The sequence below is a fragment of the Cibotium barometz genome, chromosome 21, assembly GCF_041138505.1.
Source record: "Cibotium barometz isolate CiBa-2024 chromosome 21, ASM4113850v1, whole genome shotgun sequence".
In the NCBI taxonomy this organism is placed as follows: domain Eukaryota; kingdom Viridiplantae; phylum Streptophyta; class Polypodiopsida; order Cyatheales; family Cibotiaceae; genus Cibotium; species Cibotium barometz.
The window spans coordinates 21409636-21426413 of NC_141066.1; the positions used below are offsets into that span (position 1 = coordinate 21409636).

The window sequence follows — 16778 nt, forward strand, 5'->3', positions numbered from 1 at the left end:
AGAATGTGCATCATGAAAATAAGGAAAAGCCACATCTAGGTGGTGTTTGGAATAGGTAAGGCCTTACCATCACAACAACGAATAAGAAATTGGGAATAACTAATGGGGCCTTAGCATTGGCATGTGAATGTAGGAGTTGGTGAGCCAATTGGCCAAGTAATCTTGTTGAATTTTCTTTAAGTGGGTAAATTTATCACACTAAAAACCATCAAGGTAACAAACCATAAGAAAAGTTCCTATTGCTTTGGAACAATCATAGATTGAGTCATTTTAGATTGTAGTGACTCTTTATGGCACTCTTTATGTGCGAGCAATAATCCAAGATAGAGGTGGGTATCCTTATCATCCCATATCATCGTCTTGGGCCATGCCAACATTCATGGTGCCCTTTTTAAAATTGTTCCTCAAACTTGAAGATGGTGTAGAGTGAAAAAGATCAATATTTTTATGAAGGGTCCAAAAGCATGATGTCAATGGCCTACGGAAAGATGCTCCCCAAGAGTAAAAAATTTGTCGGCATGAGACAAAGTGCTATTGAAATTAGTGCTTGTGAGGGAGAGAGATGATGGAAGTGATAGCTATATTAGACTTAGCTTATTTAAACTTTTTAATAAAATAAAAATATATGAATTTTTGTAGGACAACGATCATAATGGTTGCCGTTGTGTGCACATACATGCCGAATATAATTGTGTGTGTGTGTGTGTGTGTGTGTGTGTGTGTGTGTGAGAGAGAGAGAGAGAGAGAGAGAGAGAGAGAGAGAGAGAGAGAGAGAGTTAGTTTAATGTCTTTAAAAGACCCAAAGGGTCTATGAAACCAAAATGACTTAATACAAAGTGTCTATGAAATCTCGTCATAAATGAAAAAAGAAAAAGCAATAGTAAACTAAAATTAAAAACTGAAAGCTTTGAGATTAGACAAGATGAAAAATTTAGACCCTACTATGCCAGGTATAAGGTATAATAAGTGATGGGATATGGGAGAGTTTAATAAAAACAATCAATTATCCCTATATGCTAGGCAAGTGCCCATCCAAGATGTCCATCATGGGTGATTAGAAATGTCGATAGTTTGTTGTGAGGATGAGTCCACTTGATGGTGGGCTAGGATCTCCTGAATCTGGGTGGCTAATGAGTTGGGGGTGGCTGAGGTCCGACGGGACAAGGGCATCTAGCTTCTAGAGTGTGCATGCCCAATCTAATGTGACTCCCATGGGCTTGCTATGAGGGGGCACTATGGTATAAGCTCCCGTATCCACCATTGTGGTGGGCTCTAGTGCATCCATATCCACCTCTCTAGACTGGGAAAAGTTGGTGATGGTAAGGTGAGAGGAGGAGAGTTTTTAACATCTAAAAAAGACCACAAGTCTTTAAGACAAAGTTTGTCCACATTAAAGCACATCCATCGTGTTCAATTGCATGTAAGTAAATAAATCTCATACATATCAATAAGCAACAAGAAATAAATCTCATACATATCAAATAGCAACGAGAAATACATAGAAGGCAAACTATCGAGAGAAGGAAGTGACACGATTATGAATGTAGATAGCCTCACTTGAGACCTAGGTTATATGAATGTAGATAGCCTCACTTGATACCTAGATTATATGAATGGGTGGGGGTTACCTTCTACAGATAATGTAGATAGCCTCACTTGAGACCTAGATTATATGAATGAGTGCGGTACCTTCTAGATATGAATGAGTGGGAGTTACCTTCTCAATTGTTGAGATTGAGATTATATGAATGAGTGGGGGTTACCTTCTAGATATGAATGAGTGGGGGTTACCTTCTAGATATAATGTAGATAGCCTCACTTGTTGAGACCTAGATTATATGAATGAGTGGGGATTACTTTCTAGATATAACTTTGTATCCTCTAGTCATGAGCCGAAGGAATGAACGCCTTGGGACTAAGGGTACACAATAACTATCAACCTTGGACTAGTGTTGCTTATTTCTACTTGATAGTGCTTGGTTTTGGGCTTGAGGGACATCTACTGACTAACATCAATTCTCCCAAATCTATGTTTATTACTTTGGCTTTAGAGCTACTATGAAAAAGCTTTTAATAGGGCACGTGGAAGAACCATCGGTTTATTGCTTAAAAGTGAAATTGCATATGTAAACAAGTCTACTTCTCCTTTGTCTTTGAAATCACAAGGTGTCGAGTGTCTATGGTTATTTATTTGTCTTTCTAGGAGTTATTCTCTATTCATCTCAAAGAAGAACCCATGCATCTCTGATCAGGATACTGAGTGAAGTGTGTTAGAGGCTCGAAACTCTTTCCAAGGAAGCTATGATACCTACTTTGGTTCTGTAGTAGAGAGGACACCTCAAAAGGCAGTGCACCATTGTCTTGTATATAACAATGTCTCTCATCTTCGATGATGTGATCAGACTTTAGTTTGACCCCGATAATCCTCATAGCATTTGGTGTGCATGTGTGTGTGAGAGAGAGAGAGAGAGAGAGAGAGAGAGAGAGAGAGAGAGAGAGAGAGAGAGAGAGAGACGCCCAAATGGCTTAAGCCAAATGTATGGGTTAGCAAAAGAAAAAACTTCAAAAAGGTCCTACTAATCATCCAATAAAACTAAGATGCCACTCATCAAATACATTCACCTCAACTCAAAGTTTGATCTAGTTTTTGGGTTTGTGCTTTTGTTCGGGTTTAATATTCAATGAGGGCTCTGCCCTCACACACACACACACACTAATATATATATATATATATATATATATATATATATATATATAAAGAGAGAGAGAGAGAGAGAGAGAGAGAGAGAGAGAGAGAGGGATGAGTCTCTCTCTCTCTCTCTATATATATAAATAAATAAATAAATATAAATAAATAAATAAATATATATATATAGAGGAGTCTTACACACACACACACACACACACACACACATGCACACACATATTATATATTAACCATGGACAACCAAGGCATAAGAAGAGGAGAGAAAAGAGAAATCCTGGATTTCTAAAAAATAAGAGGAAAAAATCCCTTCGATTGACCCTTTGTATTCTGGCTTCCATTCCTAAGTTTCGCTTCTTAATATCTTTTAAATACCGCAACAATGCGCAGGTTGAGTACTAGTATATATATATGAGAGAGAGAAAGAAAGACAAAAGGGGGATGTCCATAAATGTTTTTTCAGAGATTTATTGTAGTACAGATACAATGTCACCCAAATGCCCATCCTCTAGAGAGGTTTTTAAATGTCCCTCATCAACCCCCATATGACAATGCAACTACATACATATTTGCTGACTACCTACTATGGGCCCTCTCCCAACCTGTATATCCATATTTTAGGTACTCGAGTGTAATCAAGAGCAGCAAAAGGGTGAGTAAAAGCTCTACCTATGGTGTCCTTGAAATTTGCAAAACCAACAAGATGGAAGACAAAGGCGGAGCTGGAGACAAGACAGGGAAAAGTGTTGGGTCATGAAAATGCAGAGCTAGGAAGAAGAAGCTGGGCTTTCCCTCTGGCTCTGGATCTCTGCCGCAGAAACTTTGACGGTGCCAGCAATCGAGGCTACTTTTCTCACGAAGGCTCGCTAGGGTTTCTCTGACAGGAAAGCTCAGCTAAGCCAATTAGGCCTGTCACACAATGTACATTAAGATTTCTGTGATGACGCATTAGGGCTTTCATTTCTCTGATGGAGCAGAGAGTGGTGTTAACTAGGGCTACTTTTTCCTTGAAATGCATTTCAAGGTTTTTCTGAAAGGAGAGGTCAGCTAAGAAAGTAGGGTTTGGAGTGTTATGATCGCAAAAGAGAGTGTGGAATTGGGCCTTTGCGGAAGTTTTAGTGGTGCCAGCAACCAGGGCAATTTTTTTCCCACAAAATGCAGGGTTCCTCTGACAGGCACGATCAGCCAAGCAGATTGAGGTTTCCAATTCTCTGATGAAACAAGAGTGGAACTAAGTCTCTGCAGAAGCTTTCACAGTGCCAGCGTCTCTCTCAAATTCCTATAGGGTTTCTGTGACAGAAAAGCTCATCTGAGAAATGAGGGTTTACATTGTTCCGATTGGGCAGAGAATGGGATTTGGGTGCCTGAGAGTGGATCTGTGTTCTGTTTTGCTCTAATTTGAGTTAAGAGACCAGCGTTTTACAGTAGTTAGTGGAATTGGGCTGTTCCAAATCTGTGATTTGGGCACCTAAGGGAGTGGATCTGTGAGCTGGTTTTTCCCTAGTTGTTGCCTTGACTACTGCCTCTAAGTGGTCCCTAATCAGATATGGGTAGCAAAAGGGTACTCTCGCATCAGCTCAGCAATGGGCTATACGTGTCTGGGGCGCCTGACCAGTACAAGGAGAGGGCACCCACCATGACCTCCACTGCAATGCCATACACAGGGGGCGACATCAAGAAATCTGGAGAGCTTGGCAAGATGTTTGACATCAATGTGGAGACCCCCAAGACAAAGAAATCTGGGCCAATCAATAACACTGCCCCGGCTGCCACATCATCATCAGCAGCATCAGCAAGAGCAGGCTCATTCCGAACCTCTTCTTCCAATTCAGGGCCCCTTAATCTGCCTCCCCCACAGATTTCGCACTTGGGTTCCTTTAGTCGCCCCAACTCGCACTCCGGCCCTCTCTCCAAAATGGGTGAGCCTGGTAATGCCCGAGGAGTACCTAATTTGAAAACCTCTGGGCCTCTCTCTCGCCAAAACTCTGGTCCCCTTGCCCCAAACCTGCCTGCGACCGGCCTCATAACATCCGGCCCTGTTTCATCTGGCTCTGCATCAAGGAACCATTCAGGTCAGTATTTCATCATAGAAAACCTGCAAATTTCATGTGGTTTGGACCCGCAAGATCGTAGTTTGATTTTTAACATTTGGGTTTGTGAATACTACTTCAGGTCCCATTGAGAGCAATTCATTTTCCAGAAATCCCAGCAACCAGGCCAATAAAAACCCCAGCAATCAGGCCATCAACTATCTCCCCCTTGATCAGAGTTATTCTATCATAAGAAATCTCCCTAGAGTCATCCTATGGACTGTTGTACCCCTCTTTGTCATCGGCTTCATTGCCGGTGGTTTCATACTGGGAGCTGTTCAGAATGCAATTCTGCTCATCATAGTAGTATGCCTCTTTGGTGCTGTTGTGCTGCTGCTGACGTGGAACTCCTGTGTGGGAAGAAGGGTGGTCACGGGGTTTGTCGCTAGATATCCAGATTTCGGATTGGGTGATGCCAAGGATGGTCAATATGTGAAAATTACTGGAGTGAGTTTCCCATCTTAATCTCAATGAAATTCAGAAAGTTGGAAATTATTGTTATCTTGCTTGCGGAAATGTTTTGATGACTTTGATTACACTTGCATTCACAAATGTTGGCTGCTGGAGTCCAGTTCTGATGGGGGTGCTATGTTCCTGAAAGACAATTAAAATGACAAATTTGATGAGGTTAGACCAATGATAATCAGTGGTTAAATGGTGGGACACTTAATACTAATCAAGCACTATTATGTTTCTAATCAAAGGTCTAGTGTTTAGTGTCCTCAAATTTAAAGGACCTTGTATAACTATACAACTGAGGAATAGGCTCATTCGAGGTTGGTGGAGACCCAGGGCGTCCAGGCTTTTGTCTGGCGAAACCCTTACACTTGGACGGTGGGTCCTGGTGTTATGGAACAACCAGGGCTTGGGTGAGGAGTTCAGGCCTGATGTTGCTCTAACCTCAGGCTTGGGGGTGCTCTCAAGGAGGTGGTGAGTTAGCGAGTTCCTCCACAAGGGTTCATGAACTAGCTGTTGATTGAGTTTTGTATGCTGAATCTGTTTAGAGATCCTCATCACGGGTACAGGTTAAAAAACCCTTAGGTCACATGCATCAGTCCTTAGATGCACGTGCCAAGACAACTGAGGACCCATACATGGTAGTCTAGGAGAGTTAGGGTTTGGCAGACCTTTATGAGCCCTCACAACGGGACATGGTCAATTCAGTGATAGTGAGAGTAAGTTAGGGTCTTCACACAAGATAGTGATAGGTGCATGCTAATGATGGGAGAGAGCACCTATGGGCCATATGGGGATGGACAAGTTGCGAGCTCTAGTAGAGAGTATGAAGCCGAAACTGGGATGCTCTATGCTTTGTGTGTGGAGATATGTGCAACTTATGAATGGAAAGTCTGGAGTCAAGCCGAACTTGGGATGCTTTATGCTTTGTGTGGAGGTATGTGCAGCTTATGATTGGAAAGTCTGGAGGATTAGAAGACCCAAAGGAAAGAGCAGATGAAGACCAGAAGAATTTAAAAAGCTTAAAGAGGACCAAAAAAATAAAGATTACGTCATGCACTGGCCGGAAATGAAGAAATGCAAGTGTGGCAGATGCCCTGCATTTGTAGGGACTTTTGGAAGCCATGGAGGAGCCGTGGGTCTCCTGGAACAGCTCCCTGGAAACAGAGTGGCTAGGGTAAAGTTGAGGGGGGTCAAAAGGGGTACTTTCCCCCATTTTCAGGCCCATGAGCAGCAGGCTGACTGGTTGACCGGCATGATGGGGGCAAAAGGGGTACTTTCCCCCATTTCCAGGCACATGAGCAGCAGGCCAACTGGTCAACCAGCATGATGGGGGCAAAATCAGCCTAGAAAGGCAGGTCCAGCCCCACTTCTTCACATCTCATTCTTGCCCCCCTTATGCATGAACAACTGTAGTAGGCTGCAGCAGAGCACAGAGCAGCCTGGTGGATGGAGCATAATTTCGGAGTACATGGATGGAACTCGACCTGAGGTGCCCTGATGCTGACGTACCAAAGTAGCCCGATGGAGCTGGACAAAACTAGATGGAATTCTTTTACAAGTTCCCGGTTTTGTAATTGTGAGAGCACAAGTGAGGTATGAAGTGACATTCAGCCTTTTGTACTCCATTTCTATATCAGTCCAAGGAGAGGAGAGAGGGTGTGTCCTGGCCACTGGACCCAGTGCAGTGTCTTGTGTACATGTGAATGGTTTTGTGTACTCCATTTTATTATGATTATTTGCTAACAAGTAAACTGCTTCCACCAAGCTTTCCTGACACCTTTATAGTGTGTGTTTCAGTGGGTGACCTGTTTTTTCATCTTATGTAAATGGTGTCGCCATTCCACCCTGTCTGCTAATTCCTTCTCTTTCTGCATTCTTTTCCTAGTGCCAACTCTAATGCATTTTGTTGTACCCTTGTGTATTCCCACTAAACCTTCACAGCCTCTTCCTTTTTATATCAGGTCTTACAAGTTGGGGTTTCAATGTCTGCTTCTAATCCTATAGCACCAGAATGCAGCAGTTTCAGCTTAAGCAGCAGTGACAAACGTAAATTAGCTTTGGGCTTTCTACTGCAATAAATCTTAGAAAATGGGAGAGGGCTACAGAAGGTTTTCTTTCCATGCCCATAGTTTTGCTCTTCCAGCTTAGTAAGCACTGAGCAGTGTAGTTCTAAGCAACTATGGGGTAATAATGTGCAAGTGAAAATGCTTGATTTCTTGATTGTGAAATCTAAGTCTTGAACTTCTTCACAAAAGGTCTTTTTTTACACCATTGCAGGTGCAAGGGCACGAGAGATGATTTGCTTTGTATTTTGTTAGAAATTGTGCTGATGGACGACATGTTTTTGAGAAGGACCACATGAGCTGTGTAATGGTGTGCACATGTGTGAAGGTCTAAAGGGCCCTAGATCAAAGATTATTTGCGGGGTGTGGGCGCTCAAAGGTTGAATTGATTGGTAACATTGTAAAAAAGATAAAGAGAGTTCCTAGGGCAGTCCTTAGCTTACATGTTGTGCATTCTTAATTAGGGTTTTTGAAATTAGGGCTTACATTTTAGGGTTTGCAGGCCAAAATTAGGGTTTTCATATTTTGCATGAGTTCGGCCCTAGCAAGAGTGTTTTCAATCCTAGATTCAATGTGGAAAGTGGAAAAACCAAATTAGGGTTTTCGTTTTTTGGGTTTCAGCCCATTTTTGCATGTAGCATAGTTTGCATGTAGGGTAGAATCTGCACAAGACTTAGCCTAGGTCTAACCTAGGTAGGAAAAGACTTCTTTTTGCTACTCCTTCCACCAAAACCTCACCTCGATGGAGAGTAATGATGCTTGGAAAGAAGAGTTACGACGAGAGTATGAGACTATGCAGAGTCGTTGGAGACGAGAAGATGAAGAACGATGCAAAAGGGAACAAGAATGCCAAGCCTAGTACAAACAAATCATGGCCGAGTATAAGCAACAACTCATAGAAGAGGACCGTCGGCAATGCAAGAAAGAAGCACATCAAGTAAAGCTTCAAGAAGAGGGGTGTCAAGAAGCCCAACTTTTGTACGAGCAAAGTTGGGCACACCTCAAGGAAACATGGGCACAGTTCATGGCAGCATCCACAAAGGCCAAGGAGGAATCGCCTCGGGTTGTGAAGCAGTCCAAGACTGAGAATGTTCACGCAACGAAAAGAGAACTTATAAGACGAGTTCTCGGGAGACGTGATCACACAATGGTGTTTCCGAGGAGGTGCCATTACTCGGAATGCACGTGCTAGAGCCAAAAGCCAAACGAGAACCAGAATCATAAATCAAGCAGGTGAATCATTACTTAGAATGCACGTGCTAGAGCCGGAACCAGGACTAGAGACAAAGCTAGAGCCAAAAGCCAAATGAGAACCAGAATCATAAATCAAGCAGGTGAATCTTTCCAAATCCTATTTGGAGGAGGATGAGGAACCCAATAGTTCCCAAGGCGGTGGATCTCTCCAAATCCTATTTGGAGGAGCATGAGGTCGTCTCGATAGTTTCAGAGGAGCTTCCAGAAAATCTCTTCGAATCCTGTGAGGAGGAGGAAGAGACTACATGTAATTCAGAGGATCTAGAGACCGAGCCAGAGAACTTGAAGACCAAGTCAGAGAGCTTGGGGATTGAGCCGATGGATATGAAGTGCAGTCTTCAATTGGACCGGAACGGAATCGGAGCAAAGGTGTATGGATTACCCTAGTGCTCCAAGCTTAGCAGGAGGGAATGTCATGTGCATCCGTCAATCCCGATGCTCATAGACATGTATATTCTCATTAGCAAATATATGGGCAGATTTAGAGCGGATTTTGCAGCCCTACAGGCTCTCGGAAGTGCCCAAGACATAGCCCAATGGTTGGGAGTCGGGACACCTTTTGGGCATAGTTTGGACACAAAATATGACTTTGTGGACAATGTTTTGCGGGGTAAATAGGCAAAACCGACTTGATTACGAATTCATACCTATAAATAGGATCATTAGGCATTCATTAGGATCATCATTCAAAGATCAAGAGGATCCATTTGTCAGAGTCTGCATGGCAGCAAGGACATAGTGGTGGATGAGCAAGTAGAGGGTTGCAGGGATCTTTGGTGTGCATCATGAAACTGTGAATTAGCAAGATCATTTGCACGAGGTTGTGAATCAGCAAGATCATTGTATATATAGCATGTTTTGGCAATATACAAGATTAGGTCTCTCTCTCCTTCTCTTCTGGGTCTTTGCTAAACATAGGATTAGCATTAATCTTCTTTGCTTAGCATTAATCATAAACACGCTTCTGCGATGCATGTTACATTGGTATCAAAGCATCAGGCTCAGCAAGGCTGAACACTAATTTAGTCCTAGATGAAGGCGCACAGTCCAAGGAAAGGAACACAAAACATGGAAGAAGTTCCCAGGTTGTTGGTTGGTGGTGTTCCACAAGACCCAAGGCGAATGGTAGTCCTGTGAGTTGGGTGCCACTTGGGGCACACTAGGAAAGGCTTCAGGCAATGGTTCCAAAGGATGATGATCCTCCAAGGGGTGGAGTGAGAGTGCTAGATTCAATTCTCAGGAAAAGAAGACCGGAGAAAGTGTTTAGGGACAAGGCATGAAGGGAAAGTGGACAGGATGGAATATATGCATAGATCTTCTTTAGAGCTGGAGTGGAATCAGAGACCGGGCGGGGTTTTCAGTAAAAAGGTTTCCAAGAAGGGAAGGATGATAGGTTTGGGAATCCAGGGATGGACAATGGGATGCTGACCGTCATCCAAGGATAGAATTTGGAATCCTGTCATCAAGTTTAGCAGAGGGGGATGTCATGTGCAAGACATGTGCAAGCTAATCTCAAGGCTAATCCCTGAAGGGAAATAGATAAAGAATCAGATTAGACCCTGTTAAGGACCAGATTTTGGAGCTTGTGCTGCTGTTTTTGGGCAGGAGTACCTTGTGGAGAGGACAAGAGGCTGTCGACCAGTTTTTGGAGGAGCATTTTTCTGTTGTTTGTAGCACTGTATTGACATATTTGTCCTGGATCTGGCCGACAGCAGGTCGGCCAGTCCATAGAGGTTTTCCAGCCCTATAAAAGGGCAAACTTGCCCGAGGGTTAGATGATTCAGCCCTTCCATGGGCTGAGTCCTGGATATAGGATTAGACTAGGTGAAGCACACCTTTTGATGAGGCAACCTATGGTTGCAAGACTTGTACACCTTTTTGTACATTATGAATATACTGAATACTGAGCTCTCTCTCTTCTCTCTATCTTTTGTATGCGTTTTGCATCAAGCATGTTCCAGGATGGTGTTTAGGGCTGAAACAAGACTCCTGGAGCTGCCGCATGTGACAACTGAAGTAGCCTTATGCTTTAACTCATTGAAACATTTATCCAACTTCTCAGTGCACTCCAGAGGCTTGTACTTATTGTACTTGTGTTTGTCCACCCGTTAGAAAGATTTGAACTAAGCAAAGTAAAGATTTGACTTGGGTGATGGTCCTTAAAATTGGCCATTCACACACTTTTGCGATTTTTTCATAATCAATATAGTTTTCGTTAGCTGTAATAACGTGTCCAAGGTATGCCAACTCTTGCTTAAAGAAATCACATTTACTTGCTTTTGCAAACAAGACTTCTCTTATGAGAATATCTAACACAATTCTCATATGGTAAGCATGTTCCTCCAGTGCCGTACTATACACTAGGATGTCATCTAACAAACTTTCCTTGATATGGACGAAAGATAGTGTTCACCATCTTTTGGAAAGTTGCGAGTGCATTAGCGAGTTCAAATGGTAACATTAAGAACTCGTAATGGTCATTTTTGGTTCTAAAACTTGTCTTAAAGAAATCACCATCAAATATCCTAATCTAATGATAACTTATCCTTAGATCTATCTTTGTGAAGTATCGCACTCCACAAAGCTGACCAATAATGTCATCCATCCTCGGTAATGGATATATTTTCTTAACAGTAAACTTGATAAGACCCATATAATCCACACATTCTTTTTGTTTTATCCTTCTTGTCCACTAGGAGAACTAGTGCTCCTCAAGGTGGTTTTCTAGGCCCTCACATGCCCCTTCCAGAGGTACTAAGTTGTCTAGCAATCTCATCCCCCGCAGATTGACTCAACCTGTAGGGCTGCTTAAACATCGGCTGTGCTACAGGTATAAGCTCAATCTTATGGTCTACATCCCTCTTCTTTGGACGTAAATCATGCTGTTGGAAACATGTTCGAAAACTCGAACATAATCTGACGAAAGAGCTTCTTCTTAGGAGTATCCAAACTCTAAAGGTCAACGTCTTTCGATCTTGCCATATCCATGGCACGTGATCTCAAACTAGATTATTGATTCCTAACAACTAATCTCTTTGGAAGAATTGGATCACTCATTTCTCCCTTACTCAAAGCCAAATCCATAACTCTAGCAATTGACACCAGCATAGTGTCAACACCAAGTTGCGGAAAAGAACTAGCGACTAAGAATGCATTACCCAAATTCATGCTTCATACTTGTTCTTAAGCAAACATACACAAACGTTATCCTTAAATTGCACTTTATTTTTAAGAACACAATAAAAAACATCATGTTCATCATTGCGAAGTATCTCAATAGTTTCCAAAGCAGAATACAGTGGACTATCATCATGAGATACCATTGGACAATCAATGACATAAGATATTTTATTCATAGGGCCAGAAAGATCACCATACAATGAAAAAGTCTTCTCATTATGTTCAAAGTTAATTACATGATGCACATAGTCAATTTTCTTTCCAGTTGAGCGTAGTCTGCCTCCCATGGGATACCCTCGGCAGCCGGCTCTTCCTGTCTCTATCCCGAGTCGGTGTGAGAGGATGAAAGATATCCATGATAGGTGTGTAGGAGTAGAGTGCAAGAAGAGAGATGAGATGTAAGCTCAAGCCATGAGCACTGGGGGGAGAGAAAGAAAGAAAGAAAGATATATGAAGAGAGAGAGAGAGAGAGAGAGAGAGAGAGAGAGAGAGAGATGGAGCATAATGAAGAGATATTGCACAGCACAATGATGAATGAATTATGATTATACTTCCACCACGTACAATGCTTTTATAGGCATCAAGCCTCATCTTCTGTTCTGTTAATAAGAGGATGTTCACACCATGGGACACACTACTAGACCCCGAAAATATCCAACAAACCCCCCCTCAGAGTGGAGTGTCATCTAAGAGAGACCTTGACTGTGATGATTTGGGCTCTTAGACTCAAAAGAACACAATGATGCCGACACTTGAAACTCTCATGTCAGGCATGATACAAGAGCTTGACCATACATAATGTCTACATTAGTCTATCCATAGAGGCTCTAATTAAGGAAAGTAAGATAAAAAGGAGCCGAGCCTTTTATAGAAACAAGGCTTACAAAAAGAAAATATTTGGATTTTGGGGACAGAATCCATGACTACAAAATATTCAGATTTCGGGGGACATCCAGGGTAGAGAACCCGTGACTAAAATAAAAAGGATTGGAAGTTGTGGAAGAAGAGTCTCCCCTCGATCCCAATGAAGATCCTTTTGCGTCGTCTTTTCCAAGATTGCGACACTTGATGGTCAAGTGTGGGAAGCATACTTGCAAAGAACAGATGTCTCGTGATGATGTTTGTAGCACGGATGGCTACAATCGTTTTAGGCGTGATAAACAGGGCAGAGGACCCGAGGGAAAGGATGAGCGCCTCCATGATATTTTATCTTAGAAAGAATATTGATATGGTCTTTTCCAAGATTGCGACACTTGATGGTCAAGTGTGGGAAGCATACTTGCAAAGAACAGATGTCTCGTGATGATGTTTGTAGCACGGATGGCTACAATCGTTTTAGGCGTGATAAACAGGGCAGAGGACCCGAGGGAAAGGATGAGCGCCTCCATGATATTTTATCTTAGAAAGAATATTGATATGGTCAGTAAGTACCTTGCTGACATATGCAAGCTGTTGCAGAGGACTGTTCAGACTGGACGGCGAAATTGGAGTGTTGATGACGACGAATCTGGATGCACGGCAGGCAGAAACGCAGATGGTAGCGAGAGCCGGCGGCGGTGAACAGTGCCAAGGAGGCCCTGATCATGATCATGGTGGGAGTCATGGGCTGAATGCTGGCCCCTTGATGTAGACTCTGCTGGACAGCTTCTATGATGTGTGTTTTGCTTCTACAGGCTGTTAGATCGACGCTGATTTGCACTGTTGTTGACCTCCTATGCTTGCCTTTAGGGCTGAGCACTCCATTCTAGCCAGTGGTATCAACTTTACTTGCAAGAGAATGATAGATGATGGCAGCTCAGTTAAAAAAAAAACAGCAAGGCTGAATGGAAGAAAATGCAGGTTTGATGGTGGGGCAGCAGAGAAAACGCGGATGTGGTTCAGCCTGTCTCTGATACCATATTGGCATCCAGGATCACACATATGCAGCTATGGAGGATGAAAGATATCCATGATAGGTGTGTAGGACTAGAGTGCAAGAAGAGAGATGAGATGGAAGCTCAAGCCATGACAATGGTGCAGAGAGATAGCTGGAGAGAGAGAGAGAGAGATTGCACAATTCAATTATCTCGTTCCATCTTGGAACTAGCGCTCTCCTCCACCAGAACACACTTGGCGATTGGGATTGGATGACTCTGGGCAGCCACAAACTCTGGCTTTGGCTGTTCCTTTGAGAATGACTCTTGTCCTTGTGTTGACTCTGTTGTCGACATCAGCACTTCATCTTGTGGATCCTTCACCGGTTTACACTCCATACTCCACGAAACTCTCTCTTGAACCACTTCCAGTCCTGAAACCTTTTCAGCATCCAAGACAGCTTCCTCATGAGTTTCAACCCCTAGCGAATCCTCCACTTATGTGTCTTTGTGGTTGTCAATGCTGCACCTTGTACTTGGGATCATTCTACGGCAATCTTCTAGCTTGTCCAACGCAGCTTCACGGACTTCAAACCTTCCCACATAATGAGCTCACCGGTTCTCCCAATACATCCAAGAATATAAACCATGCTTCTTTCTTCTTAGCCTTATACATCCAATCTAAATTTTGATTGGCTGCTTTTATCATGGATGCCAAATTGACCAAGTTCGGGTCGGGCTTCCTAAGAATTGCCTCCATATTGTCCATGAAGAAAACACATATTTGCTCATTGTTGAGAAAAGCACAGCAGCTGGTTGATTTACCTATCTAGAGCTACACTGTACACACTAGCATGTGTTACTGCTGATCTAACACTCGTCTCTGCTGCTTTGGGACTTGGCAATGCAGAATTGGCAAGTCCCAAAGACTGGTGCTACTGTGAACTGCACATTGGGGCTCCATTACTGCTGATTCAACACTTGTCTCTGCTACTTTGGGACCTGGCACTGGATGGATGATGGCCCATCCTTAAATAGGTGCATCCTTGCTGGTTGGCCAGTTTAGGTTTGGCGGGTAGCACACATCCTTGTAGTTGGCACTTCCGACTTGCCAACTGTCCCATTGTCCAACCGGCTCCACACTTAGGCAGATGGTCTTGGTTCTTTTGGGCTGCTACATGGACGCCTGATTAGTTCCAATCCTACCTGTGGTAGACTTGTGCCTAATTAACAGAGAAGATAGACTATGTGGACCACATGTGAAGGTGGGTTACAATGTGTGCGCAACGCATGCGCGGCACAAATTTTGTGCATATAAGATTCTTATGCTTTTTGCTGCTCCTTGTGCCTCAGTTTCCCTTGTCTCTATTTTAAAATCACTGTGGTTTTCTACTGAGGTATTATTAGCTGGGTATCACATGGCCTGAGCTGATAATTTATCGTAATTACTAACATAAGAATGAAGTCTCGTTTGTGCCTATCTTGTTTCAGATTGTGACTTGCGGGAGCGTGCCTCTTGAAACATCATATCAGAGAGTGAGTAGGTGCGTCTACACATCATGTGGATTGTACGAATACAGAAATTTCAAGGCAAAACCTGCTAGACCAAAACATAAGATTTTCACCTGGGGTTTGAGATTCATGGAGGTTAGTAAGTGTACTCTTGTTCATGCTGCTTTTCAACAAATTTTTTGTATGAGCTTTTGTATAAATGTATACATGCATCGGTCAATGCATGCATGCATGGATGTATGTTTGTGTTATGTGTCTGCATGTGTGTGGGTGTGTGAATCTTTCTTTAGAGACATCTTAGATAATATTGTGGTGGTTGCAGCGCCGAGTAGTGGATTTCTATATATCAGACTACAAGTCAGGGTTAAGAGCCTTGGTTAAAGTAGGCTATGGTGCAACTGTGACACCCTATGTAGAGGATAGTACCATTGTGGACGTGACTAAGAAGGATAGAGAGCTTTCACCAAACTTTTTGCAGTGGCTTTCGGAGCATAATTTGTCTAGTGATGACCGTGTAATGAGACTGAAGGAAGGGTATGTTGTGGCCATTTTCTGTTGTCAAAATAGTATCATCAACTGTGAAACTGTCCTTTTTGATATCAAGAAGTTTTGCTCTTTTGGTGGCAGGTATATCAAGGAAGGAAGCACGGTTACTGTAATGGGAATGGTTCAAAGGACGGATAACGTGCTGATGATTGTGCCGCCATCTGACCCAGTCTCTACGGGCTGCCAGTGGAGAGAGCTTTTCTTACCTGCAAATCTATGTGGGATAGTCTTGATATGCCAAGATAGGTCAAAGCACGATGTGATACCGGTCTAATATGTATGCCGAGGTTGTACTCTGGGATTTTGATTACTTTAGCAGCATTAGGGCTGGCATTATTTTGAATAATTACCCTTTTTTCTCAAAAGCTTGTGTTAGCTGTTAAAGCAGTTTTATCCCCATCGTAATGCATGTATGTAATGTTGCCACAAAGAGGTCCATGTACCTACATCACATAAGGTGACCCATATAGCAGCTATTGTGTAAAACCTCAACAGCTTTCTTCTTGCTGGCTTGCTGCTGTTAATGGAAAGCTCTACACTATACATAGAGCAGCAAAGCTTCTGGTTCAGTTTTTGAAAGGATTATGAAGCTTCTCTAGAGTTGTGATTCTTTATTCTGATACCATCCTTTTTGGTGTGCTCATTATATTGCAGAGAAGAACGGTTTGCTTCTCACTAGTTTTAATTAAAAACGGAGATACATGGCAGTAGCAGCATGTAAGCATGGGATGCTTATGTCACATGGTTGGTGTAAATACATTTACTAATGAGTGGTTTTGTAGTATCAGATGTTCTATTTTTTGTTCTGCAAGCTCATGTTAATATACAACCAATCTTTGGAGGGGTGAGCATGGATGCTGAAGTTGTAGTTGTGTTCTTAATGTTTCTTTTCACAGTCTACAGATGAGTGGATGTGTAGGTTGACCTCTTACGGACCGATTTTTAAATCTAGTATAACCTGGCTTTTCAAGCATCTTGGCTTTTCTGGAAGAGACCGGAAAGAGGAAAAGCTTTGGCCACCAAGATTAGGAGAGGCCTTTCATATAAAAAACTCGTTTACAAAGAGTTTCAAGCCTCTTGATGAACTTAGTGCAGATCACTTTGTGGGGTGGTATGA

The 16778-nt window shown here is 42.7% G+C and overlaps 1 protein-coding gene across 1 annotated transcript; it reads left to right on the forward strand.

Annotated features, from left to right (window-relative positions):
- Positions 1–3133: 3133 nt before the first annotated feature.
- Positions 3134–16442, forward strand: LOC147626951 (protein SHOU4-like). Its single transcript, XM_086815508.1, has 5 exons — positions 3134–4776; positions 4877–5241; positions 15095–15250; positions 15438–15649; positions 15743–16442. Exons 1-5 carry the CDS (start codon positions 4251–4253, stop codon positions 15933–15935), a joined length of 1452 nt encoding a protein of 483 aa, XP_086671634.1. The 5' UTR covers positions 3134–4250; the 3' UTR covers positions 15936–16442.
- The last annotated feature ends 336 nt before the right edge of the window (positions 16443–16778 follow it).

Excerpts from the sequence above, each read along its gene's own strand:
- LOC147626951 (XM_086815508.1), top strand. The coding sequence starts at position 4,251 with ATGGGTAGCAAAAGGGTACTCTCGCATCAGCTCAGCAATGGGCTATAC. Across the intron at positions 15,251-15,437 it reads GGGGTTTGAGATTCATGGAG|CGCCGAGTAGTGGATTTCTA; the intron begins GTTAGTAAGTGT and ends TGGTGGTTGCAG. Across the intron at positions 15,650-15,742 it reads GTAATGAGACTGAAGGAAGG|GTATATCAAGGAAGGAAGCA; the intron begins GTATGTTGTGGC and ends TTTTGGTGGCAG.